The sequence below is a fragment of the Vombatus ursinus genome, unplaced genomic scaffold, assembly GCF_900497805.2.
Source record: "Vombatus ursinus unplaced genomic scaffold, bare-nosed wombat genome assembly UNPS02014832.1, whole genome shotgun sequence".
Classification (NCBI taxonomy): Eukaryota; Metazoa; Chordata; class Mammalia; order Diprotodontia; family Vombatidae; genus Vombatus; species Vombatus ursinus.
In genome coordinates this window covers 39,228,549-39,255,887 of record NW_020954610.1, presented here as the reverse complement: position 1 = coordinate 39,255,887, position 27,339 = coordinate 39,228,549, and the positions used below count along the sequence as shown (strand labels likewise).

Sequence of the window (27,339 nt, the reverse complement as noted above, 5' to 3'; positions counted from 1 at the left end):
AGTAGGTCACTTAAGCCCCTTGGGTCCTATTTCCTCTCCACAAAGTGAGTGGGCTGGATTAGGTGGCCTCTGAGTTCCCTCCCGCTCAGACTTCCAAGCAACTTCCCCTAGCCCTTGGTCTTCTCTTGTACTATTCACTGTACTCTCTCTGTGGGAAATGCTGTCAATTCTCTTTCTTCACAAAAGTGGGCAAAGTTTTCCCCAAATTAGTTGTTGTAGTACCTATCAACCAGATAAACAGCATATCCAGATGTACAATCTTATATAAAGTAGGAAGAATCCATCCAATACAACACACACTACATTCAGGGAATGAAGGGCAAGTACTATTAGGAAAAAATTGTTTCATGTTCATCACAAATGTAGATTTAAGAGTCAGGGAGAGGTTTAGCTAGAAGAGGGAGAAGACTGGGCTTCCAAAAGAGAGAAACATTCACAGTGTTCCCCCTTTCCTCACGGCCCCACCACCACCACAACTCCTGCCCCAATACTGAGAATGAAAAAGACAATAGAGGTACTTTGATCTTTGCCTTGTTGGCTCTCATTTCCATGGATGGAGCTCCATTTATACATACCTCCACTCCCATTTCCAATTATGGAAGACTCCTCAAAGAGGTACATATCCACTTTAATTTTAGCATTCAAAGAATTTTTATCTGAAGTTGTCATAATGTACAGGGAATGTATTACTACATAGTTGGTGGAGTTAAAAACTTAAGATGGGGTAGACAATAGGCTCAGCACACACAGAAAACATCAAGGCATTAGAATGCTAGATTCTATAGGGTACACAACCCATTATTATTTATGGCCAAAGACAGCACACACAGACTTTCACCTCCCAGCCAAAAGATCAATTAAACCTGCCTTTTCTTTATCAATACATTAGTATAATAGGACAAAAGCTACACTACCGGGGCAGCTAGGTGGTGCAGTAGATAGAGCTCCAGCCCTGGAGTCAGGAGGACCCGAGTTCAAATTCGGCCTCAGACACATAACATTTACTAGCTGTGTGACCCTGGGCAAGTCACTTAACCCCATTTCCTAAACAAAAACAAAAACAAAAACAAAAGCTACACTACCAAAGAACTCAGTAAAGCCTTACAACATCCCTGCTTTACCAATCCTTGGAAGAGAGCAGTTGCACCAACTTTCTCAGGGCTACTGGGCCATTAGTTCCTCTACTTTACTGTCTTGAAGCTCTCTCTCAAGACTAGCTGACATCACAAGACTTAAAACAGAAGCATTCTGGCCAAAATAACTGACATACCTTGATATCCAACTTTGCCAAGTGTTGCAAGACCCAGATGCGATGAGACCAGGCATTGTAGTTACTTGGGTATCTCCCAGCAGCTTCACCACAGACCTCGATCTCCTCTTGCACTATTCGTTGTACTCTTTCTGTGAGAAATGTTGCCAAGTTCTCTTTCTTCACAAAAGTGGGTAAGGAGTTTTCCTGAATTAGTTGTTGTAGCACCCATCGCCTGGACAAATGGCATAAAGGATGAAAGCGTAGAAGAAATTAAGCCAGAGAGCTGGGGGTGGGGAGAAAGTAGGAAAAAAAAAATTTTTTTGTGGATACTAATTTATCAAGATAGCAGAAAAAGAAATTAAACCATTTACAATTTGATACTTAAAGAACTATAATTTTGTCAGCATCAATATTGCTCTCCCTTTGAGCCTTTAATGTCTGTGAGCTGGTATGGTTGGAAAAAAAAAATCATCACTGGATGGCCAACCTTCTGGTGATTAGCCTATCTACACTTAGCTAGGCTTGGACAATAAACATACAAACCCATTACTAATCCTGCATTCAAAACTTTTTCAGATGAGTAAAAAAACAGCTATAGTTTGCACTACATGCAAGTATACCTTTCAAGAATTCATAAAACGTCATTAATTCCATAAAAATTGTGCATATTTTTCAGAATAAGTGTAATAAAAACAGGTAGGAAAATGGATGAATCATGTGCTGAGAGTAGAGATGTATTGGGAAGGAGCTTATATCTGCCTACATGTCACATGCTATCCATTCCCTTTGTTCCTACTTAGTATATCTTGTTAGATATTTTTAAAAGAAGAGAAAGCTGTCCATAATTGACTACATTAAACACAATTTCTAACCTGTCCTATCTTATATATAAGTACACAGGAAAATGAATATCATTAATTCAATCATCCAGAAGATTTAAAATGTTTTCCTTTGATTTTGCCCACAAAGATATGTTTTCTACTTAAAATCTGTGTTAACAAACTTTCCTTTCCCAAAAGAAAGTTACTGAAAAGGTGTATCTAATTAATTGATATTTTCAATGTCTTCAAAAATGAACTGTTCTTTTAAGCTAAAATTTCCTATCCTTAGGTACACAAATGGATAGAGAATTTAGCAAGGAATTACATTCTGCTATGTTTAAACCAAGGAACTTGTCAGTATTTGTCCAGCATTAAAAATTGAGCCTTTTTAAAGAAGTTCAGCAAAACTGATAAATGGAGGTAACCTTAGTTGTAGTGACAGGATTGTTGATTATTTCATGCTCCACACTGTTATTCACTCAACCACAATATGCTGACTGCACTACTAGGTAGAAAGTGTATCTCTGGGTTCAGAGAATCAAAGAACTAAAGCTGAAAGCGGTATTAAGACACTATTTACTGCAGTTACTCCTTTTGCTAATGAGGAAACAGACGCCCAGAGATGTTAACTAATTTTTCCAATGCTTAAGAGAGTGAGTGACAGGCAGAATTTGGACCTAGGTCCTCCCACTCCAGAAGTAGTGCTCTTTCCACTGTACCATTTTCTCTTACTTCTTATAGGAAAGAATGAAAGCATCTAGGTGGAAAAAATCTGAGGGGTTTAATTTGCAAAGCTAGTCATAGGTTACCTATAAAACCTGGGGTGGGACAGTGGCAATACAAATTAGGACAGGTCTCCTCCAAAGTATTTCCTTATGGACACCTGCCAGTAGGCTTAGATTTTGCCCTAGAGGTGAAAAAGAGTGGGGAAATTTGAGACAGAGAAAAAATATGCAGATGCCCAGGATTCTAAAACCTAAGAATGTGCCTCTGTGCCCTCTAACTCCATGCCTTTATTCTAGAAATGCTCCTATCTCTTCAATTCTGGCATCCTCAGCTCTGCCTACCCTTTCAAAACAACTTTTCACTCACAAATCCATAACTTCTCTTTTATTACTACACTGAGATGAATTTAGGGCACTTAGTCTCATCTCTCATTATTAAACTCACCATTAAGCCCCCTTATCATATCCACATTATGGACCCCTAAAGTAGAACATTATGAAGACACATATTCCTATGACCCCTATATGTATATGACTGACTAAATAAGAAAGTGCTTGCTGTATGTAAAATACTGTGGGAATCCCTGGGGATACAAATAAAAAATAAAAGAGTTTCTGCTTTCAAGAAGTTCACATGCTATTAAGGAAAGACGACACATATAGAAGGCTGCTCAGCAAATCAGAGGGAAAGGTCTCACGGTAAAGAAGATGGAAATACGTATTCTTTAATGTCATTTTCATGGTGGAGAAAACTTTCTTTTCCAGGTCTTCATCAGGCTGCTGAGAAGGCAGGGACTGAAACGTGTAGATTAAGTTGTTAGGTCTTATCTTCACAAGGGCTAATATGCTCTGTGGTGGCTTTGGGGCTGAGTTGGATGTAGAGTCAGTGGTCTGAGAGGATACCACTATTCCCAGGGTTCTGAGGCTCAAAACACTGGATTTGTCTACATCAGGGTCTGAGGGAATATGGTATGAGGTGGTGGTTTGACCTGTCTGGCCTATGCTGCTTCTTGTCTCAAGCTGTCTTGCTGTTTCTACTACACTGGCTTGCCTGCCCTGGTGATGGCAGCTGGAAGGGAGGGATGGAATTGCTCCTCTAGAGGATGGCTTCAGGGCTGAGCTAGAATCAAGGTAAATGATCTGGGGATATTGCTATTCTTGAGGTTTTTGGATTTCTCTGCCTGTTGGCAGTTGGTCAGTGGCTGGTGCAGGTGTTGGCAAAAATGATAGGACTATTACTGACAAGGGCTACTCCCTTCCATGACTACTGTGGGCAACAGGCTAGAAGCAAGGACAATGGTCTGTGAGGCCCCGTTATTCCCAAGGCCTTTGGGCTTGGAATGCTGGGTTGTCTCCATAAGAGTTTGAGGGGAGTTGGTGACAATGGTTTGGCTTGTCTGGCATATGCTACCTCCCATCTTCCTCAGGGTGCATTGATGTTTCTTTACCTAAGCAGATAACTCCCAAATGTATATCTTTTATATCCAATTTGCTAACTGTCTCTCTTGGCAACTACTATTATTAGTAAGTTATACACTTTAAGTTAGTTATTTTGTAGACATTGGAAAAGAATTATAATAGTTAAGCAAAGTGAAAGAAGAGTGTAATAGACGAATATGAAGCTGGAAGACATTGCTTTTGTATCAACTGGAATTCATTAATGAAAGAATAAAGTGCATAGCACTCAGTTGTCAACGAAAAAGATGGCTGTCTTTTGTGAGATATGGGAAAGGTTTAAAAAGCCAAGTAGCAAAGAACATTTATTTTGATGCACGATGCTTTCTTTTTTTTAAACATTTGTACAATTATACAAAAAAAAAAGGAAACTTAAGTATGTTTTTCTTCTGAATCAATTTCTGATAAATCCCCTAGGGTTTTCTATTTTCTAAAAGCTCTGGTAATGCTACACTTCTATCCTTGGCCCATATTCTCTGGAAAATTATACATCTTCATAAATATCACTTTTTTTGCACGTGGAAATTATAAACTGTGTATTAGAACATGAATACAAACTTCCACCATAAAATACACTATTCTGTTTACATCAGTAGCCTATAGAAATCCAAAAAGCCATAGGTTACCAGCGAAAATGTAGTTTGATATACCTGAATATTATATTATCCACCATAATAGATAATCTTTTAGTTGATTTTACTTTATTTCTCAAGTAATAAGAAATATGGACACTGAAAACATAATTAGCATTGAAGCAATTAGATCTAAGGAAAGTCAGCTAATCTGACTATTCCCTAAAAGCTTTCTTTTATCTTACATTTCTCGTGTTCCTATAGTCTAAATAGGAATCCAGACCAAGTTATATTAATAAGAGGAGAACACAATTACTTGACTAATTAAAAAAAAATTAATCTGATAGCTATTTCCTTGGTCTGAATAAGCCCAAGTAAAATCTCCCACTGTGGGAAAGCTACATTTCTTTCAGTGTCCATACACTTGTTATATAAACCCACTTTATATAAACCCACATTTCAGCCAGACGCATTTAACAGCCCAAGTTGATAAGCCTAATAGTAGCTGGGTTTCTACTATTTCCCTTTCCATCCATCTCTTACAAAGCAAGAATAAAAGAATTTGGGTCTTAACTTAGTCAGACCTGTGAATCCATGTTTCCGGACTCTTTGGAAACTTAGTTAAGGCCAGTTTTCCCAGATGCAAGTCCTTAATTGGATTTAAAGTGCCAGATAGGATTAGCTCTTTCCTATAAAAAACAAAACAACAAAACCATCATTGCAATCCTCCTGCTGAAAAACTGTAATGGACATAATGCAAGCTCAGAATGAAATGAACTACCCCATTAAAAAAAATTAACAATAGTAGCACCCTCTCAATATCACAACGATCAAAAGCATATTCCTATGACTTTAAAAAATAGCTCACATTTATTATAGTTTGTAAAGTCCTTTCTTCTTGTCATATTTCGCTCTTTCCTTTCTACTTATACCTCTCTCAAATTCTTTTTCCCTTCACAAAAACCCTGCTACAATGCCATGTTATGGTGTAAAGGTAACCTAGGGTTTTCAAAGTTTATGCCAGTAAGTACTGGCAGGTCTTACTAAGTTGGAAAGACTTCAAGAACTGGCTTGGTGATGGACTATTATCCAAGAAAAAGCCTTAGTTCAAAGAGGCACATTAAGAGAAGGTGAAGGACCAGCCGAAACCAATTTTTTTTGGGGGGGAGGGCCACAAAACTCATGAAACTAAATCCTAAGGTGGGGAGGGACTGTGAACTATGCCAGTGAAGAATGTATCCACATTAATGAAATAATGGATTTTTGGAAGTACTGAAGTTACTTTCTAGATGAAGAAGAACCCTAATAGTAATGGAAAAGTAATGCAAGCATTATTTCCAGATTACAGATGAGAAAACAGAATGATATGCCTAGTCCATAGTGTCTATGTGGACGAGCTAAGACAAAGTCCATTGTTCTTTCTACTATACCACACTGCCTCTCAAACAGGCTAATGTTTATAAGTGGAATGTTTTACCACTATATATCTACTATAAAACCTCAGTTAACTAGCATACACTGTCTGATGTGTGCATTTGACTATGGCCAGGGATACCAATAATAGGTGACAGCTGCAGGGATCTCAAACTGAAGAAAGAAGACTGGATGGGGCTGACTACATATAAAATACACATATACCCACACACCAACAGGGGGTGGCAAACTGAAATCACTATTTAACTAGACACCTATCATTGGCCAGGTGCCACACTAATGCTATCTGAACTCCAGGGTTTGTTTCTCATTGGTTTCTCTTATACTCATTATGATTCCTAGTTTTGACCCTGCGTAAGCTTCAGAATCCTCTTCCCACTTCAGGCTCTTTAGGTTCCTTCTGACTTGTACACAATGAAGGTGTGACTCATATCTATGTGATATCTATATCTATCTATATCTATATATATCTTCTCTACTACAACTTTCTGTTCCATTCTCAAACTAAGGAGGATTCACATTCAGAATCATGGTTCACCAAGAATAATTTGATGAAGACAGGAGACAGTACAAAAATAGGGGTCACTGGCTTTTCTAGTCAGTCATCCATTCCAAACTCACCTAGATAACTACCTTTACTATACCCAGAAGAAAGCCAGTTACTACTCAAGTACTGCTTGGGCCCTGCACTACAGAATTGTATGTCATTCTCTGATGAGTGCCTATGAACAACGGAAATAAGGTCTTAGTAACAAAGCAAAATTTTAAACTCATATGCCAAACATCAATAAAATAAAAATTCTAAGTAATTCTAATGTTTCTTTAGAGAATAAAATTTAGTGCTACAAAATAGCCCTCCCAATTAATTTTATATTTAAACAACTTTTTTTCTCTGAGTTTAAATGATCCCTCATGTAATCTTTATGATACCCCTTTTGAAGAAAAGATTAATAATATCTTTTAATAAGGATTTTAATAAGGAAAACTCTAAAGTAGATTCCATGTCAGTATAACACTTTTAGCCTGCAACCCGATTCATTTCTCTATAATGCATACACAGATACAGAACCAGACTCTCTAAATAAGACAAGCATTTCCCCCTCTAAAATCTGAGTATTTCTAAAATTCCACTGATAAATGGAGAAAAATAACTTTCTTTTTTAGAGAAAAACATTAATGCTCAGTTCTACTTTTTAAAATCAGTAACTGTCCTGCATAAAACTATTTTTAAAAAACTGCAGCACTAATGAATAGTATTTACTGACTATTTTCCTTTCAAGAGCATTTTGTTTTTACAGACTATCCACAGACAATAGCATGACAGCTAATCCTTGCTGTCTTTTCTTCTTAGATCAATAAACTCTGTTCATAAATTTAGCTAGCTGGGAGGCAAAGCAGTGGGAAAAAAAACCTTGCTTTACATGGACCTCACAACTTTTCAGCACAGGTATGATTTCATTAAGGTATTATTCTAGCTATTTCAAGATCTGACAAATCTTTCTTTAGATAAGCACCTACCTGCCTATATTTAAATTGTTGATTACTGCAACAGTTAAAGAAAATCACAGAATTGTAAAGGTAAAAACATCCTTGGAGATCACCTCGTTCAACCCCCTTATTTGCAGATGAGAAAACTGAAGCTGGGAGGTACAGTGATTTGCTCCAGGTCATAAGGTGCCTGAGAACTCAGGTCTCCCAACTTAGTCCAATGCTCCTTCCACTACACCATATTAACTCAAAAGTACTGTCTAATACATCATGATCAAATTTAATGAGTTACATCATACTATAAGAAAAGGAAAAAATAGGGTAATAAAGATTTAAAACTCTAAGGGATTTTAGAAAATCATCTAGGCCAATTTCCTGATTTTACAGGTGAGGACCTGCCTAAGACTTTAAATAGCATAAAAATATACATAAAACACATCTCAATGCAAAATGGCAATTCTATTTCAAGAACAGTTTTATAAAATAAGATAAAGGCATGATACCGTAAACAAATTCTGCAAGTCAATATTCTAGTGCTTGGTGACCACTAAAGAAAGTGGTCAAAAGGGGGAAATTTCTAAAAAACACTATGGCTAACTTAGTTTGAATTAAAAAAAAAAAAAATCCTGGGGCTCACGTGACTTCGGAAATCTGGTCAAACTCTTGATGCAGGTGCCATACCTCACGTTCCATGCAGTGGTAAAGTCTGGGTTTAGAAGTAGCAGGGTACATGTGACATCTACCAATTCTAAAAAGAAGAAGAATTCCATTAGAAATGAAGAGTGCTACTACTTGACTTCTCTTTCGTTTAATGCTTCATAACATGACATCTACATATTTACATGGCAATCTAGCTACCCGAAGTAAATAACAAGATGTCAAGTTTTAAGTTGTTAGGGGGTATGATGATGGTTCTAATTTTCCTCTTAATATAATGATACACATTATTATTATATAATATAATAAACAAACTTAAAAGGAGAAAAATCAATGCCTTTGTTAGATAATACTCCATTTATCTTACTAACATTTTAAAACTCAGTAATTAAAAGTGTACCAATCTATCATAGACTGAAATCAGAGCAATTTCCTAGTACTTGATAATACAAACCTCATATAAAATTTGATAAAACAAACTTCAACTTTTTGGGGGGAGAAATATCAAAAAATTAGGATACTAGAAGAATTGCATTTTATATAGTCTAAAAGTAATGAAATGAAGGGTGAATATTTTTTTAAAAAATTATTTGTTCATTCTCTCTTCATTCTTTTGACCTTTAAATGTAAAGATTCTCCAAAGGTTGATCCTTGGTTCTCTTCTCCACCCTCAGTCCTTTAGAGAGACCTCATTTAGTCAAAGGCTCATAGGGTCATAGAAGAGCTGGGAGAGAGAGAGACATATAAGACCATATAATTCAATCCCCTCATTTTACAGATGAGGAACTTGAGTCCTAGGAAGATGAAGTAACCTGCCCAAAGTCCCAACTGAGATATGAAGTCCAATGGCTCCAGCTATTAGCTCCATGTGAATTTCCTCAGGACCTCTATCTCCAACCCTGAACACTTTCCCACATTTTCTACTTATTCATTCAACAAATATTTATTAAAGTCTACTAGATGCCAGACACTGTGTGAAAGGCTGAAGATACAAAGACAAAAATCTTCATGGAGGTCGCATTTTATCAAGAAGAAAACAATATATACAAAGAAAACAAAATATAGAATTTATACAAATTCAGCAATTTCTCAGTAATTCTCAATAAATTCTCAGTAGGCTCTGAGGGAAGGGTACTACCGACACAGCACATCAACTTCTTTTTTTTATAAAAAGGATGTAACAGCAGTGATTACTAAACAACTGTCTAGAGAAAATGGGGGGAATGAGGGAGAAGTGGTGAAAAGAGACAAAATGGTTTCTGGAGATGCTGCTGTAATAAAGAGTAGTAGGCAATTCCCAATGCTTATTCTTTTTCCATGTCAGCAAGTATTGTTTCTTTTTCTAGAAATTCTTTTAGTCAAACAATTCCTGTTAAACAATTTCACTCCAACAATTCCTGTTAAAGCCCTGAAATTTCCCATCTTTATCCCACAAATCGTAGTGAGATTTGACTACTGGAAGAACCAAAGTCAGATGTGAAAACATAGTTTCTTAGACAGACTGAAAAAGTACTTTCACTAGGTATAATTTCCTCCGTGTCTAAGCAATCTCAGGATTTAAAAAAATACAACAACAAAAACAGTCCTCTAATAGATATGCCATCAAAGTGGTTAATATAAATCCATATATCCTAAGGATACTCAAATAAACATAAACTCATTGTGACTGAGATGTTATTTCAACTGTTCAACTCACCTCTTGATTTTAAACAGATGAATACACCAAGGCACAGTTTAACTAGGAAAAAAGTTTAAAACTGCTTACACGTTTAGAGCCTTTTACATTTATTATTCCATTTGATCTTTAAAACAAAACTGTGAGGCGGGTCTTTGAAGTACCATTATTCACCTTTACAGATGTGGAACCTGAAGTTCTGCGAAGTTAAGTGCCTTGCAAAGGCTCTCTAATTTGGACATCTGTCCTGGATAGGAGCATGGTGTAATGGAAAAAACATCGGACCTAGCAATCAAAAGACCTAAGTTTTAGTCCTGGCCTCACCACTTATTCACCTCATGAATTTAAGCAAGTGATTTTAATGAAAATTCAATTCAGCAAACATTTATTAAGTATCTACTATGTACAAGGCATTATAAAACAAAGTGATAAAAAGTTATAAGTCATTATAATTATGGGTAATTAAATTAGAGTGTCAAGCCCTTTACCAGTTGTGTTTTCTATCTACATTCAGGTTTTTTCAGATTCTGTAAATTAGGCCAGATCATTCCTAATGATAAATGGCTTAAAAAAAACAAACAAAAAAGTGCCTCTCCCTTTTAATACCTTTCTCAAGCTACTAGAGCCAAAAAATTTCTCTTTCTAAATGTCACTGATCATACTTGAGATTCTCCTTCCTAAAACGTTGTGAAAACCCAGGTACATATCTTAGAGGAATACTATAATAGACAAATTAGTTTTTTTAACAATAAAAAAAAACTTTCTCATAGCACAAAAAACAGCAGACACAGCAAAGCAAATAAGCAGAAGACAGAAAACAATTAAAAAAAGTGAGCAGGGAGCTTTTCTGACAAGGCTTTGCAAAGATCTTTGTTGGCTTGGGATACAGCTAGCACTGGGAGAAAAGCAGAGTATCAGCATAGATATGCTAATTAGTGACTGTACACAATCATTAGGAGATGAAAAGGAATATCAAGATCATTTATTCTAGTAGTGTCAAATTCAAATAGAAAATTGTACATGAGGATCTCTGTTGGGCTAGTTTTAAAATGTAATCTATGTTTTATCATATTTTTACTTATTTTGTCAAATATTTCTCAATTACATTTTAATCAGGCTTGGGTCACATCTGGAAGTATTGCAGGCCTCAGATGTCTGACACCTGTGATTTATTCCAATGCCCTCATATTACTGGTTCAAAGAGAAATCATTTGCCCAAGATCACACAATTAAGTTGGAGAACCAGGACTTGAACTTCTGACACTGTCAACTGATCAAGTTCATACTATGTACTAGGTTCTAGGGAATTAAAGACAGAAACAAAAGTTCCTGCCCTCAAGAAGTGTCCATGTTTTTAGGAAAGATGGCACACGTATATACATATATACACACACACACACATATAAATTTGGGAAGGCACTCCTACGTTAGTGAGATCAAGAAAGTTTTCACATAAAAACTATTACCTGAGCTGAGTTTTGAAGGAAATACAGATTCTAAGAGGTGGAGGTGAAGAAAGGAATGCATTCCAGGCATGGAAGATCACGTGTGCAAAGGTACAGTTATGGGGGAAGGAGTGTCATGATGGGAAGACCAATACCAATTTGATTGGAAAGTTAGGTTGGAGACAAATAGTGAAGAGCTTCCAAGTCAAGAGTTTGTATTTGATCCTAGAGGTAAGAGAATCTCTGTAGTTCACTGAGAAGGGGAGTGACAATGGTCAGACCTGTGCTTTAGTATTAACACTTCAGAAACTATGTGGAGGATGAACTGGAGAGGGGAGAAACTTGAAGCAGAGATTCATTAGAAAGCTACTGCAACAGTCCAGGCAAGAGAGGTAATGGGTTTCTGAAAAAAAAAAAAAGGTAATTAAAAGCAGAGAAGGGGATGGATCTGAGAGATGCTGTGGAAATACAATCAACAAGATCTGGCAAGAAAATGGATATGCAGGTTGAAGGACAAAGTAATGGGTCAAAGGTAACAGCAAGGCTGCAAACTTGGGTGACTGGAAGTACGATGGTGTTCTCAGCATTTCAAAACAAGGAAATTTGGAAGAGGGCTAGATTTGGGGTAATGAATAATGAATAACATAATAATAACATAATGAATTCTGTTTTGGATATGCACAGTTGTCTTTTCCACTATACTTCCCTGGGTGAAGAGTAGACAAGGACCTTAGTAACCAGAGTTTAGACTTGGGTACCATCAAGACAGCAAACTACCTGTTTGCTTGCAGCAAGGGAGGTTAGAAGGTGCCACAAACACCTCCCCTACCCAATAAATTCCAACAATTTTTTATTGTCTCTAGGATAAAATATAAACTCTGGACTTTTAAAGCCCTTCGCAAAATGACTCCAACCAACCTTTCCAGATTCATTATATATTATTTCCTGCTTTCCCAAGCTCTGTAGTTGGCCTTCTCTCTATTCCTGATACATAAGATCTATCTCTCATCTTGATGCCTTTTGCACCAGGAACTCTCCCAGACTAGAAAGCACTCCAGCCTCACAGAATCCCTCCCTTCTTTCATGACACAACAGCTCAAGCATCATTTTTTATTTTTTTTAATTAATTTATTTTGAATTATCAACAATCACTTCCATAAGCTTTTGAGTTTTAAATTTTTCTCCCTCTCCTTCCCCATGACAGCACGCGATCTGATATAGGCTATACATAGACATTGCTATTAAACATATTTTCACATTAGTGATATTGTAAGAATTAGAACCAATAAGAAGAGCCACCAGAAAGAGGAAACAAAACACAACAGAAGAAAAAAATAGCAAATAGTATGCTTTGAACTGCATTCAAACTCCATAGTTCTTTCTTTGTGGAAAGCATTTTCCACCACAAGCATCACTTTTTACACAAAGCCTTTCCAGATTCTACCCAGCTGGTAATGCTCTCCCTTCCCTAACTACTTTGGATTTATTCTTTATTTCCCTATGTAAGCATTCCAGGCAAATCTGGGTTAGAGTCAGGAAATGGAATGTTTTGTGCAATGAACAGTAAGGTGGTCAGTGTCACTGGATCATACATGATTCTATAACAATATGTACAAAGAATTCTTGTATCTAAAATAGCATTTTTGATACTACAGAACAAAGCTGGCTACTATCTCGACACTTAAAAAAATTTTCATGCACTCTAGGTTAGGAATCTATTTGACAGAAAATGGATCCTTTGCACCTTAAGAATCCTCTCTTTCAACAATGGTAAGGGTTCCCAGATTACTACTAAGTTTTGCCTTATATACAAAGTGGATAATAGAAAAACATAGGAAATTGGAATCACAACAAAATTAAGTTCAATCAATTTGCAACAATTTGGCAAATAATTATCTAGTTTGTAGGTTGCTTTGATCCCTTTTATACCTTTTAGGCCAAGATGCCTAATTGAAAAAAACCAATGTTAGTATTTTAAAATCACTAACAAAAAAAAATTTCATGGGGAGTAGTGGATTTAGAAAAAAGGAAGAAGTTATAGCAACTGGGTGATATGAAATTTATGAATTAACTGTTAAACTTATTTATTTCTGCTACCTCTTTCCCCTACTAGCATGAAAGACTGCAAATGGGAACACTAATTACTGAAGACATTACACTTCTGAAACTAATCAAACACTCGCTGGTTAAAAGCATAAGGTCATTAACCACACATAGTCAAATACAAGATCAATTCAACATGGGATTATGAGGGATGAAGAGGCAGAAAAGAGAAGGAAAAGAGTTAAGTTTCTGCACAGTTGGAAAAAAAGCTAAATGTAATAAACAAGTCTAAGAGCAGAAATTAACAATTTTTAAAAATACTAGTTTGATAAGCAGCTGCAATGAGAGGCTAAGGTGATGCCAAAAAAAGAAAGTAGGAGGAAATCAATATGCTTTCTTTGAAAAGTGGTCAGCAGGCATGTTACACTGAACAGTAACGAGGACCTGGGGTTAGCAATCAAATTGCAATGTTCACTGAGTCTGACAGGCTGTCCCTGGATGAGAATTTTATCACATCCAGAAATAAACATAATGTCTATGAAAAAGGTGAATTTTTGCTCCCTAGGTGTTATATACCTGCAAAATATTCAAATTAAGAGAGAAAAAAAGACTCAGAATCTCTTGGAAAAAACCAATAAACACTAAGGATTTCCCAGGAAAGATCTGTTTATCATTGAAATGCTTACGTAACTTACCTAATGAGAGAACTCTTAATTTCTAAAGCATTTCCACATTATCAATAATAAGCAAGATTTTATGGCTTACATACAACTAATTTTTATACAAAATTTTATGGAGAAAGAGTTTCCAAGAAACATAGTGCGGTGAAAAGGTTCCTGGATTTCAAATACAGAAGTCATTTTTTTAAAATACTGGCTGTGCTACTTATGACCTGTGTGACCTCGGGAAACTCAGGCCTAAATTTTCTCATCTATAAAATGGGAGGGATGAAGAGGGTAGGGGAATGGGGAGTTGAACTAAATAATCTCAAAGATTATATATCTAGACAATCTTTAAGGTCTCTGCCAGTTCTAAATACTATGAACAAAACATATTACTTCATTGATTTTCCTAACAACTTTGTGAGGCACATAGGACAAGTATCATTCCCATTTTAAAGATGAGGAAATCAAAGTTCAGAGAAGTTAGATGATGTGCCCACAATTATAGGACTAATAAGTAGTATCTGGGATTCAAATCTAGATTTCCCTACTCCAAATCTAGCATTCCTCTCACTTTGTCAGGCTGCATTAGACTTCAACAAGGTCTAATTATTTAGCTTGCCATGTTACGTTCCTTACAAATGTCATATTTTACTCATGTCATCCTCCTCTTTTTTTCCTGGATCTGAAAGATCTTAGATTTAGGATAGTACTCTTCACACTGTGGGTTAATTTACTGTAACGTGGTTGGCTCAATTATTACATGCCAACTCTACTCTGCCAATAGATGGGTCATCTGCCTCACGTGCTTTTGTTGCTATGGGTTTCTCTTTACAGTAAACCATCAAAATTTTATGAATAGGGCTACAACTCCTTTGGCCAAGAGCTAAAAAAGAAAACTGAATGTGGATTTTAAAACAATACACATTTCCTAAAAGTCTTTCACAAAGCAATTTAACATGCTTGTTCTCAGGCTTTAAGTATGCTGAGAATAATACCCATAATAATAATGGCACAAGACTAAGTTGATTAATGTTGAAAAAAAAAAAAAAATGACAGGTATAAATGGCATCTGAAGATGCTGACTATACTTTGTTAGAGTCACAAAATCTCAAGAGTTGGAAGGAACCTCAGAGGCCTGTATATCTGTTGAGTAATTCCTTCAGACAACAACAGCCTGAACAAGCTATCACCCAGCTTTAGGGATGCCACCAAATTATTATATATCTTGGACTGCTGAAGCTATTTTTAAACTATATATACTATGGTTTTTCCTTGATGATTATAAAATATTTATGTTTAACTGTACAAGTGTATTTTCTGGGTAAGTATTGATTTTTTCTACTTCTGCTTCACTGACTACCCTAAAGCCTTTAACTGTGCAGATCACAACAAAATGTGACAAGTCCTCAAAGATATCCAAGTACCAGATCATCTTACTTGTCTCCTGAGGAACCCGTATGCAGGCCAACAAGCAACAGAATGCAACATGGAACAATTGACTGGATTAAGACTGGAAAAGCAATACAACAAGGCTGTATAACATTACCTTATTTTTATTTATTTGCAGAGTACATCATACAAAATGACAGGCTAGACAAATCAAAAGCCAGAATTAAGGTTGCCTGGAGAAATACCAACAATCTCAGATATGCAGATGATACCACTCTGATGGCATAAAGTGAAGAAGAATTAAGAAGCTCCTTGATGACAGTAAAAGAAGAGATTGTAAAAGCTGGCTTGAAGCTTAACATTAAAAAAAAAAAAAAAAAAGATCACGGCAACTGGTCTCATTACTTCCTGGCAAACAAAAGGAGAAGAAATGGAAGCCTTGTTACATTTTACATTTTTGACAGTGACTGCAGCTGTAAAATTAAAAGACACTTGTTCCTTGAAGGAAAAAGCTATGGCAAATCTGGACAGCATACTAAAAAGTATAGACATCACCTTGCCAACAAATGTTCATAAAGTCAAAGTTATGGTTTTTCCAGTAGTAATGTATGGCTGTAAGAGTTGGATTAAAAGGAAAGCTGAGCACTGCAGGATTGTCAATTTCGAATTGTGGTGCTGGAGAAGACTTTTGAGAGCCTTCTGCACATCAAGAAAATCAAATCAGTCAATGCTTAAAAAAATTAATACTCACTGGAAGGACAAATACCGAAGCTAAAGCTTATATACTTTGGCCACACAATGAGAAGACAGGACTTATTACCCTGAAGCTGGGAAAGACTGTAGGCAAAGGGAGGAGATGGCTAAGGACGAGATAGTGTCAAGGAAGCAAGAACATGACCTTGGACAAACTTCAGGAGACAATGAATCATAGAAGGGCCTGGCATCCTATGGTCCGTTGGGTCATGAAGAATTAGATAGTCTGAACAAATGAACAACAACTGATTTTTCTAATAATTTTTATAATTTTCTAGTGACATTCATTATATGTTCTAGTGACCCTAAATTATTAAAACTTGATAAGGTGTCTTTATAATTAATCAGCCTATTTAACTATCTTCTCCTCATCAGAAATTTGCTCCTTTAAATTCCACAGCATCATATAATTTCAGGCAGTTAGTATGTGGCAGCATAAACTATAAAGAATCTTTTTCAAGACATAAATAATCTGGATTCAGACATTTTAAACTATCTAATCAAAGTGGTTATCTGTTTCACCATATATCATCATGGGTAAGCTTAAGAATGTGATGAAATAAAAAAGTTTATCCTGAAAACATAAAAAAATCCATTAAAATTCAAAGTCTGAATGCTAGCTTTGATGTGAGTAAGCCTATTTAACACTCTATTCTATTTAACTTCCCTTGCTAACAGTAGGTTTGGTACCTCTTAAAGCCTAAGCTGGGGTGTGGAACCTGTAGCCTCCAGGCCACATGTGGCCCTCTAGGTCCTCAAGGGCGGCCCTTTGACTGAATCCAAACTTCACAGAAGAAATCCCCTTAATAAAAGGATTTGTTCTGTAAAACTTGGACTCAATCAAAAGACTGCACCCAAGGACCTAGAAGACCATATGTGGCTTCAAGGCTGCAGGTTCCCCACCCCTGGCCTAAGCAGTCCAACTACATGAATCAACATGGAAGAAAAGTGATGAGTCTGAGTGGTAAAGCAAGGTTTAAAGGATGTATTTCATCATACCCACAGATAATCTGATGGTGAGCCAATAAGGAAAGGAGAGATTGGAAATTTTTTTAGGTAAAGATGACTAGGATAAAAGGATTAAAAAAAAAAAAGACCAAAGATAGGAAATAACTATAACAATTGACTTATTTTTAACTAACTACTTGCCTCTTCTTTAGGGAAGATTATTTGTCTTCCCACAACACATGAGATTCTGTATTTTCTCAACTAGCTATTTATGTGCACTGGCATATGCAATATAACTCTAGAAAGAAAGTAAGATTCATCAGGTGTCACACTGGTCAGGTAGTGAGTAGACCAACACGGTCCGTTCTTACAACAAAGAGGATTGCATGGGAGAAAGGACACACACAGAAGCAGCCTGAGTTAATGTAAAGAGTGCTGAACTCAGATTCAGTAAGACAAGGTCAAATACTACCTTTGGAGCTATTTGTAGCATCTGTAAAATGGTGATAATAAACAGCACCTACCTCATAGGGCTGTTTTGAAGCTCAAATGATCCTCATGTACATTGCTTTGCAAACCTTAAAGCACTACATAAATACTATTATTTTTTAAAAGCAGTGAACAGGTATTGCTAATTACCTATAATGTACCTAGCACTGAGAAACATGAAACTTGTTTTTGAAGATGGTTTCATTTAAGGTGAGGGACATGAACCAAATCTTGAAGAAGATGGAGGATTTGTTCATAAAGGGGAAGCAAGGCATTTTAGACTAGGGAAAAGACAAAAAACACGAGCTTCTTAATGGAAGGAACCCTTGTTTTTGTATACCCTTGCACAAAACAAATGTTTAACAAACATACTGAAATTAAGAAAAAAGCAAAGAGCAGAGCAATTAGAATGACTGGAGTGGAAGATTAATGTGGGGAAGTAATGGATCTTAGCTGAACTTTGTATCTTCCCCAACACTGTACTAAATAAATAACAGGTGCTTAACATTTCTAAAATCTGAATACTCTCTGGCCTCTGAGCAGGTGAAGGACTTTAAACTACATACTATAAACTGGATTCCCATGTGGTGGCACTTTCATGAATCTATGTCACAGTATACCCACAATGATCATTCCTGCAATCCTTTCTTATATTACTTAAGCTGCTATTTATTGTGGCTTTTCACCCATAAAGATGATGCTCATTCATTATAGATTATCTAAGAAAAAGATATCGTTCAGACTTACCATCTTTGTTTAGTCGCTGCTTTCTTTGCCTGTAGAGGAGAAGCTTGTTGTGGACATATGGCAAAAGAAACTTGACACACCAACTCTCCACACCAAGTTTATTTTCAACCAAGACTATTGGACTCCGGTTGTACCGAGCTTCAGGACAGGGAATTAGTCCTATTTCATCTCTTAACACGAAAAATACATAAGAGAGTTAATGGTATGCTATAGTTTTATAATTAGAATTGTTTTAAAAATATACAAATACATACCAAGTACAGAAACATTTTCCTCATTTAAAAATACAGCTGACATAATAGCTTATTAATAATATAAAAGCTTAACATGTTATATGTGATGTAACAGCTATATATTAATGATAAAAAAGGTTATTACTTTACAAACACAAAGGGCAGAAAACATTGGATATAAAACTGTGAATATTATGTACCTAAATAAAGAGGAATACTAAGTTCCTCCCATTTTTTCCTCATTTCTCCCTTAGTATATTTTTAACTTCCATTTCTTTTTATTTCCCTCTTAAAACCATTAAATGGAGCAAAGCCAACGCAGGCTCTGTATTTATCTTTCTTAAATCTCTCTATAACACTCAAAGACAGTAAGATTCTCAATGGATCCTTGTCTCTTCTCCCTAATTAGAAGAAAGCAACTTATCATTATTTAGCCCTGTCCAATTACTCAAATGTATTTGCTTTCCTAGATTTCTCTTCTCCTCTGTTCTTCAAGATCTAGCCAATTCTGGTCTTTACATACAGAATGCTTGAAAGTCTCCAGTCTTATTAAAGATTCATTTTCCTCCTATAGAATTATACTAGTTTTGCTGGGAAAATTATTCTTGATTTTATCTTTTGTAATATCATATTCTAAGATTTTCTCTCCTTTAAAATATTTTGCATGATAGTATTGTGTGATCCAAATTGTAGTTCCTTAATACTAACATTTTTTCTTTCTTGGCTCCTTTAAGTATTTTTTGATTTGACCTGGAAGCTCTGGATTTTGGCTTAACATTCCTCAAAGAGACTGGTGGACTTTTTTCTATTTCTTCTGGTAACTCCAGTATTTATTCATTTATTTTGTATTTATGATGTCTTGAAATATGGCAAGCAGATTTTTTTTGGTTATGGTTTTACAGGAATCTGATACTTCTCAAATTATCTTTCCCTGACTTGTTTTTCAGGTCAGTTTTGTTCTTAATAATAGATACCTTGCACCTTCTTCTATTTTTTCAGTCTTTTGACTTCTCCAGTATTTGTTATCTCATAGAATCACAGAATTCTATTTGCTCCAGACTTTTTTTTTTCCAAGGAGTCCACCTCTTGGATGGGGTTTTCCACTTTCTGTTCTAAGTTATTCTCCTTCCAATTTTTTTCTTCAGGAGCTCTAATTTCAATTTTTTAAAATCTCCTGCTTCATTTCTTTCAACCGCTTCTTGAGTTCTTGTGACCAAGTCATTCTTTTCTCTGAAGCTCTGTTTTTACATGTTGAGAAATTACTTTATACTCTTGAGCTTCTCAACCCACAATATTTCTTCATAGTATTTGCATTTTCTTCTATTTATTCATTATTTCTAGCCTCAGATGCTGAATCGGGATTTTGTACCAGGGTCAAGTTTTACCTCCCAGCTTACACATTGACCCCATACTCTTGGATGGGGAGTAAAGGCCCTATGTGGACCTGATTTCCTCTACAATACAGATACCACCAACACTGCTGTTCTGGCTGGTATGGCACTCACTCTGCCCTATACCACCACTGTGGCTTCTTCTTTTGTCTCCTTGTAGTCCAATGCAGATATTGCCTTCAACTCATTTCTGTATCTCCTTTCCCTTATACAAACCCCAACTGGGATTTGCTCTGTGTCCAACTGTGGCCCTAAGAGATCCCATTTACCAGATTTTGTTCTTACTGGCACCCTCCAGGTAGGTGCATGCTTCTATCAATCCTCTGTCCCAAAACTTCAGTGCCTCTAGGCTTCTGTCTGTTTCCTTATGCAGTGCTGGTCAAGATGGAAGAGGTTACTGATGTTTTTCTTTGGTCATCTTGATCACTACTTGATCTGATACCTTTTTAGATATTTTCTTGGGTTAATGTGGTTTCCTCTAGGACCTAAATCACCATGTTAACTAGAAGTCTCACCAACTGAGTTTTAAATTATATAATAGTAATCCTAGAAATTTATTACATAGGGAAATATCCGAATGTCTTACAGAACATTTGTCTTATATAGTAAAATTAACAAATAAACATAAAAATATTTTGCCTAACCTAGACACATATAAATGTCTTGTAACATATAAAAATCAAATCTTATTGACTGCATTAAGGAATAAGGAAGGAGGTTGCTTATTGACTTCTTTTACAAGTATGACCTCCACTTTACCACCATCCACAATCACACCAGTAATCCTTTTCCCCTCAAATATATGCTAATAAAGATCACTGTAAAGAATTTTGTAAATAAAAAAAAAAATAAAAAAGGAGGGGGGAAGGAAGAAGAAATCTGAAGAAATATAACCATAAACAAAGAGACTACAGGCCCCAACCCAATCTTTTTTGTTGGCTACCTACTCCTGGCTTTTTTTTTTTAGTGTAATTTAGCTACATAAAGTTTTGCCTTATTGTTGTTTCCTGATTAAATAAACGAAATGCCCTCATAATAATTACATAGTTTAAATCTTAGAACAGAACCATCTACCTAAATGTTCAAATGCATGGCTTTATTTGGCTACTTTTTGGGGGGGGGGGCAACCTAGGCTTATAGCCAGCACAGTGGTACACTCTTATAATCCCTGCTGTCAGTAAGTCAGAGGTTGGCAGATTTCTCAAGCCTGAAGATTTTGAGCTGCAATGGGTTAAGACAATTGGTGTCCACACTAAGTTGGGCATTAATGTGGAGGGTAGGGGTGAAGGAAGAGGAGGGCTGGGTTTTCTAAAGAGGGGTAAACTGAAACTGTTGTCCAGCTGTTTTTTGTTCGGTTACTTTCAGTGACCCCATTTGGGATTTTCTTGACAAAGATACTGGAGTGGTTTGCCATTTCCTACTCCAGCTCATTTTACAGATGGGGAAACTGAGACAAATGGGGTTGCTGTTGAAGCCTAGAGGTTTAGGGGTGCTGGGACTCCAAAATCATAACACATGGATCCTGCCCAAAAGAATTCGACCCAAGCCTTCTTTCAGCCAAAGCCAAGGTTTATTAAAGATGAGCCATATAGGACAGACTCTTAAGGAATCTGAATATTTGTGACTCTCAAAGGAGAAGCGGTCATGAGGAAGTCTCAGCCCCAACTGACGGCCAGGATGGATCTTACATATACAAAGACTATGGGAGGGATCTAAGAGTGGTCAAATGGTTTGGGGTGACTGGAGGCGGGGAGGAGCTAGGAGAAGGGGGCATCTTGATGGGATTGGCCAGTACTGGAGAAGGAGAAGGAGTTTAGGGAGGATCTTGAAGGGGGGGGGGGGTTCCTGCGAGAATCCTTATAGAAGTGTCTAAGAGACTGAATGGGGTCATCCAAACAGACAATGGAGGGCTAGGCTTAATCAGGATAACAAAGAATTGGGAGATTGGGCCTAGATAAGAAATGGCCAGTTGAGTAGATTATAGCCCCAGGCAACCACTTGAGATTTCTTTGACCAAGTAAGTGAGTTTAAGAAAAGTTTAAGGGTTTTCTGGGGCCTGCAAATATGACCCAAATTCTTTTCAGGGTGAGGGGCAAAGGTCTCGGCTTGGACCCATACCCCATCAAAGTGACTTGCCCAGGGTCACACAGCTAGTAAGTGTCTGAGGCTAAATTTGAACTCAGGAAGATGAATCTTCCTAACTTCAAGCCTAGCACTCTATCCATTGTGCCATCTAGCTGCCCAAACTGAAACAGATCAACGTGGGATAGGGACAGTGACTAGACATTATCACATTGTCAGTCTGGGTGAAGATAGTCTTAAATAAATAAAAACACACTTTAAAAACCAGTTTCAAATTAAAAGACCTCTACTTTCCAGTCCAATACACAAATACACAAAGTATTCGCAGGAACTTCTTCCAGCAGATTGAGTCCTAGGGTGTTATTTGAAGCATACAGAGGTTAAGTGACTTGCCTAGGGTCAAAAAACCAACAAGTGACTCCAAGTTCAGTACTCTCTCCAAGACATTATTTTATCTTTTCTAGCCTAATTATTATTCACAGTAATGCCTAACATTTTTTATGTAGGGTTTCAGTGTTTCTAAAGCATTCCATTCAAATTCCAAATCTAAAACATAATAGCTGTGTGACACTGAGCCACTCTGGGATCTAGCTTCCTCAACTGTAAAAGGAAATAATGCTTTGTAGAGTATGAACTCACAAGGTTTTTATAAGACTCAAATGAGATAACTGATGTGAACTGCTTTGCAAACCATCTATTATGATGTCATCTGACCCTCCCAGAAATCCTCAAAGGATTCTTTGTGTTCTCATTTTCATGAGATCATAGATTTAGAGCTATTTAGACCTCACACAGCCATCATCTTACCATATACATGGAGGAAGAAAAAGAAGTTCAGAAAGATCAAGTGATATGCCCAGGACCACAGAGCTATTTGCCGGCAGGACTAGAGAACACTGGCCTCTAGGGACAATACTCTTTCTACTACAGTGGAGATTACTGTGTTGGTACAAAGGATACTCTACAAAGTACATTTATTCTAAGTTTCTGGCAACTTAAATCATGGGATTTTAGAACTGGAAAGGACCTTAGAGATTGGCCAGTGTCCAATCCCTTCCTTTTCTAGATGAGGAAACTGAGGCCCAGGAAAGGAAAGTAACTTGCTATGATCAACAAGTAAAAAAGCCTAGTTTTGAACTAGGTCTGACTCCTAATTCACGCTACTCAACTTTTTTTAGTCAACACTGAAATGACATGAGGTGGGACTCTTTTCCTACATGTACTCCTCTAACAGGGACAGGGACATACCCTTTTTGTTAACCAATAAAGACAACTGAAAAAATTCCGCTAATGCAGAATAATGTTGGTCATCTACATAAAAGATCTGGCCACATGAAGCAAGTGGCATAAGTGACATATGACCTTTCCAGTCTGAACCAGCCATTTATCCTCAGGAGCTTCAGGGTACACTCTTGCCTTTGTTCTTCATATTGTTTAGATGGCTCTTTTCAAAAATGTACTACTATATGAATTCCCTAACTATTCAGAAATGTAATTCACAAAGGAATCTTGGAGGTCCCACATATCTAAAAGTTAACATCCTAATAATGTGAACTAGTACATAAAATATTATTGCATTTATGGCATAAAGTAAACCTAGTCTAATTATTAATTTTCCCTAATTAGGGCTTTGTCAGTCCTAATTCTTACCCAGTACGATGCAATTATATTTAAAAGAATAATTCTTGTGTATTGGTGACTAAATTTAAAGATTTTAGAGGACAGACTATCTGAAGTCGGTAAAACATGTTTTCCTTTGTATGCCCGTGAATTTCTGGCACATTATCATAAACTTAAATCTCTTACTCTATCTCTCTACACTTCACCAAAAACTGTAATACACTACAGAAATAAATTTTATGGTCACTATCCCAGTCCAGGCCCTTTATTATAATTTGCTTGGACTACTGAAACAGCCTCCTAATTGGTCTTTCAGTTTCTAATCTCATCCTCTGTATTCATTCTCCACACTGCCTACAAACAACCTTTTATATCACTCTCCCACTCAAAAATTTTCAATAGCTCCTCATTACCTAAAGGACAAAAAGTCCAAACAAAAAGTCCATTTCAACTTAGTCTAGCATCCAAGGCCCTCTATGAACTAGCCTCAAATTAAGCTTAAAAATCATATTTTAAATATATAAAATAAGATATATTTAAATATATAAAAGCAAGCAGCATGAAATGGAAAGTCATGTTCTCATATAAAATCCTCTTTTTGTGTTCTGCAGTGTATATAAAAATGTTCTTTCTGGTGTTTAAGTTTAGGATTAAAAAAAAAAAAAGACAGGAGAAAGGTAGGAAGGAGCCAGGTTGTGAAGTGCTTTGAAAGTCAAATTGTCAAGAGGATTTTACATTTAACTGTAATTTATTAAATATGGAGTTGACATGGTCAGACCTTTATGCACTTTACAAAAATCACTTAACAACCAGAAGGCTACTCCAGTAGCACAGACATGCTGCAATGACAGCCTACATCAGGTGAGAATTAAAGTGATTTTCCTAAAGTGTAGGTCTGACCATGTCAACCCCCCCCCCCATTCAATAAACTCCAGTTCCTCCCTACTCCTTCCACAATCAAAATATAAGATCCTCTGTTTGGTTTTTAAAGTCTCTTATACCTTGACCCACTTCTACCTATCTAATCTTCACACTTTACTATGATCCAATGGCACTGGCCTCCTTACTATTCCTCACACAAGATGCTCCATTTCCTGCTCCAGGTATTTTCCCTGGCAGTCCCCCATGCCTTGAATTCACTCCCTCATCTCTGCCACCTGGCTTCCCTGACCTCCTTTAGGCCAGCTAATGCCTTCTCTTCCAAGAAGCTTTTCCCAGTGCCCTTTAATGATAGTACCTTTTCTCTGTCATTATTTCCAATATATCCTGTATATATCTTGCTGGTATATAGTCGTTCGCATGTTTCCTCTTCCTTGTGAATTCTTTGAAGGCACAAATTGTTTTGGCTTTGCATTGTAACCCCAATGCTTAGCCAAGTAGTACAAACAGTGCTTAATAAATGAATGTTTTCTGACATTGTTGTTGGTTATTTTTTGAAGAGGACCTGGAGACTTCGGTTAAGTAAAGAAAGGGGGACTTATAACATATGCTGTGAAGGTAGAAACAAGACTTGGCAACAGATTGTATATGTACAGTGAGAGTAAGTAAGAAACCAAAGATCACAGGATGTTCCATAGGGAGCTTCCATGAAAGGAATATGGGTGACTGGGAGGATGGTGGTACCCTCAATAGACAGTAATAGAGAAGTTCAACAGTAGGAAAGGTTTTTTGGAAGGAAAGTTGTATTTTGGGCAGGTTGAGATATTGACCTGGAGAAGATGCTTAGCAAATTACCCATACTAAACACCATCATTTTACGGATGAGGAAATTTAGACCCAAAAAGAGATTAAGAGATTTGCCCAACGTCATAAATACCTAAAACTTATAGAGCACGCTAAACTTTATATTACCTCATTCAATTCACAAAATAACCCTATTTATTATATTCTATAGTAACTATTGGACTTATTTTACAGGAGAAGAAACTGAGGTTCAAAGTGATGAATTATCCCTTCCACACTGGGGGAGGGGGTTATAGGGGCATGACACCTCCACAATCTGGATATCTGTATAAAAATTTTTGGCTCTCTCTTTGTACCAGAGAAGTCTGAATTACTCTGGTGTTAAAAGATATAATGTTGATACTGAACAATACTGCACATGTATTTTATGCATTTCTGAGTTTCTAAACTTCTTCTGTGTCATCTATGGCTTCCACAAAACTCCCCAATAATTCCCATTTATATGGTTTGTCTAAGATCACGCCATAATTTGTCAGAAAGAAGATGCTAATCCAGGTCTTCTTGCCTTCAAGTTCTATAGCTTCTGTCCACTATACTAAGAGCACTGGAGTCTAGAACAGGAGTAAGATTTTCTAACTCCTTGCCCAATGCACTTTCTTTAGAGATGCCTTACACATTCCCATATATGTACCTTTTCTCAGTCTCTACCTCCCAAATCATTTCTATTCTTTGAGAACCAGCTCATCTAATTGCTTCCATGAAGCTTGCCTTAAAGAGTACTTACTGCCTATGCCATTTGTCTAACATTACCTTATATGACATCTGTTGTTAGTGTGCCTTTCTCATCTCACTAGCTAGATTAGAGGCAGCTAGGTGCTTCAGTGGATAGAATGCTGGGCCTGAAGTCAGTAAGATCCAAGTTCAAATCCTGTCTCAGACATTTCCTGGCTGTGTGATCCTGAGCATATCACTTACCCTGTCTACCTTAATCCAATGGAGAAGGAAATGGCAAACCACTATGCTATCTTTGCCAAGAAAACCCCACGGACAATATTGATGTGCTACGTTCCACAGGTCATGAAGAATCAGATACCACTGAGAAGGCCCATATTTTATATTTCTTTGCCTCATTCTGGCCTAGCATTGTGTCCTGAACATAGGTGATTCTATGAAGTTGATTTATAAAAAAAGTATAATGCCCTTGATGTAAGAGGGATAACTGATCCAATTTTGTTCAGAGCTGTCTCCTGCTTACTTAATAATTGACAACATGGTTTAGCAGGTCAAGTTTTGACTTGCCTTTCAAATAAAAGGGATGGGTTTCTCTGAAATAATTGACTTTCTTTATGGCCAGGTCTACTGTCTTGATGAACCACTGGACATGGAAAATTTAACAAGCAATTTGTCAGAGAAAGAATATTTAAACAATACAAACAGCACAATTAATGGAGCAGTAGAATTCCAATAATGAAAACTGACACCTTTCTGGGTATAGGAAAATTACAAAAGCAGAAGATAAAGGATGGAAAATTTTTCGTAATAAAAATCACAATGACATAGCTTTCAATGAAAGCATTCACCTTTTATTTACATTTATTTATAAATTTAAAAGAATTTATTTGAAATAAGAGAATCTAGAAGTTCTGTTTGAATTACTGAAAAGTCCAAATTTACATCAAAAGTTTAGTGCTGGAGATAATATAAATGAAAATATAATACTTATTATAAAATATTGGTTAAAAGAATCCAAAGTCACAATAGACCTAAATTGT

The 27,339-nt window shown here is 36.6% G+C and overlaps 1 protein-coding gene across 3 annotated transcripts in view; it reads right to left on the bottom strand.

Annotated features, from left to right (window-relative positions):
* Positions 1–27,339, bottom strand: part of PTAR1 (protein prenyltransferase alpha subunit repeat containing 1) — a 48,176-nt gene that overhangs the window by 18,320 nt on the left and 2,517 nt on the right. For all 3 annotated transcript variants that reach the window (XR_003567062.1, XM_027839161.1, XM_027839162.1), the window contains exons 2-5: positions 18,559–18,728; positions 8,429–8,495; positions 5,410–5,514; positions 1,271–1,484 (exon numbers count right to left, since the gene is read on the bottom strand). Coding sequence is in view for 2 of the 3 variants with exons in the window: in XM_027839161.1 (XP_027694962.1) it covers positions 1,271–1,484; positions 5,410–5,514; positions 8,429–8,495; positions 18,559–18,728 (556 nt within the window). In the remaining variant the exon portion in view is untranslated. The remainder of the gene's footprint in view (positions 1–1,270; positions 1,485–5,409; positions 5,515–8,428; positions 8,496–18,558; positions 18,729–27,339) is intronic.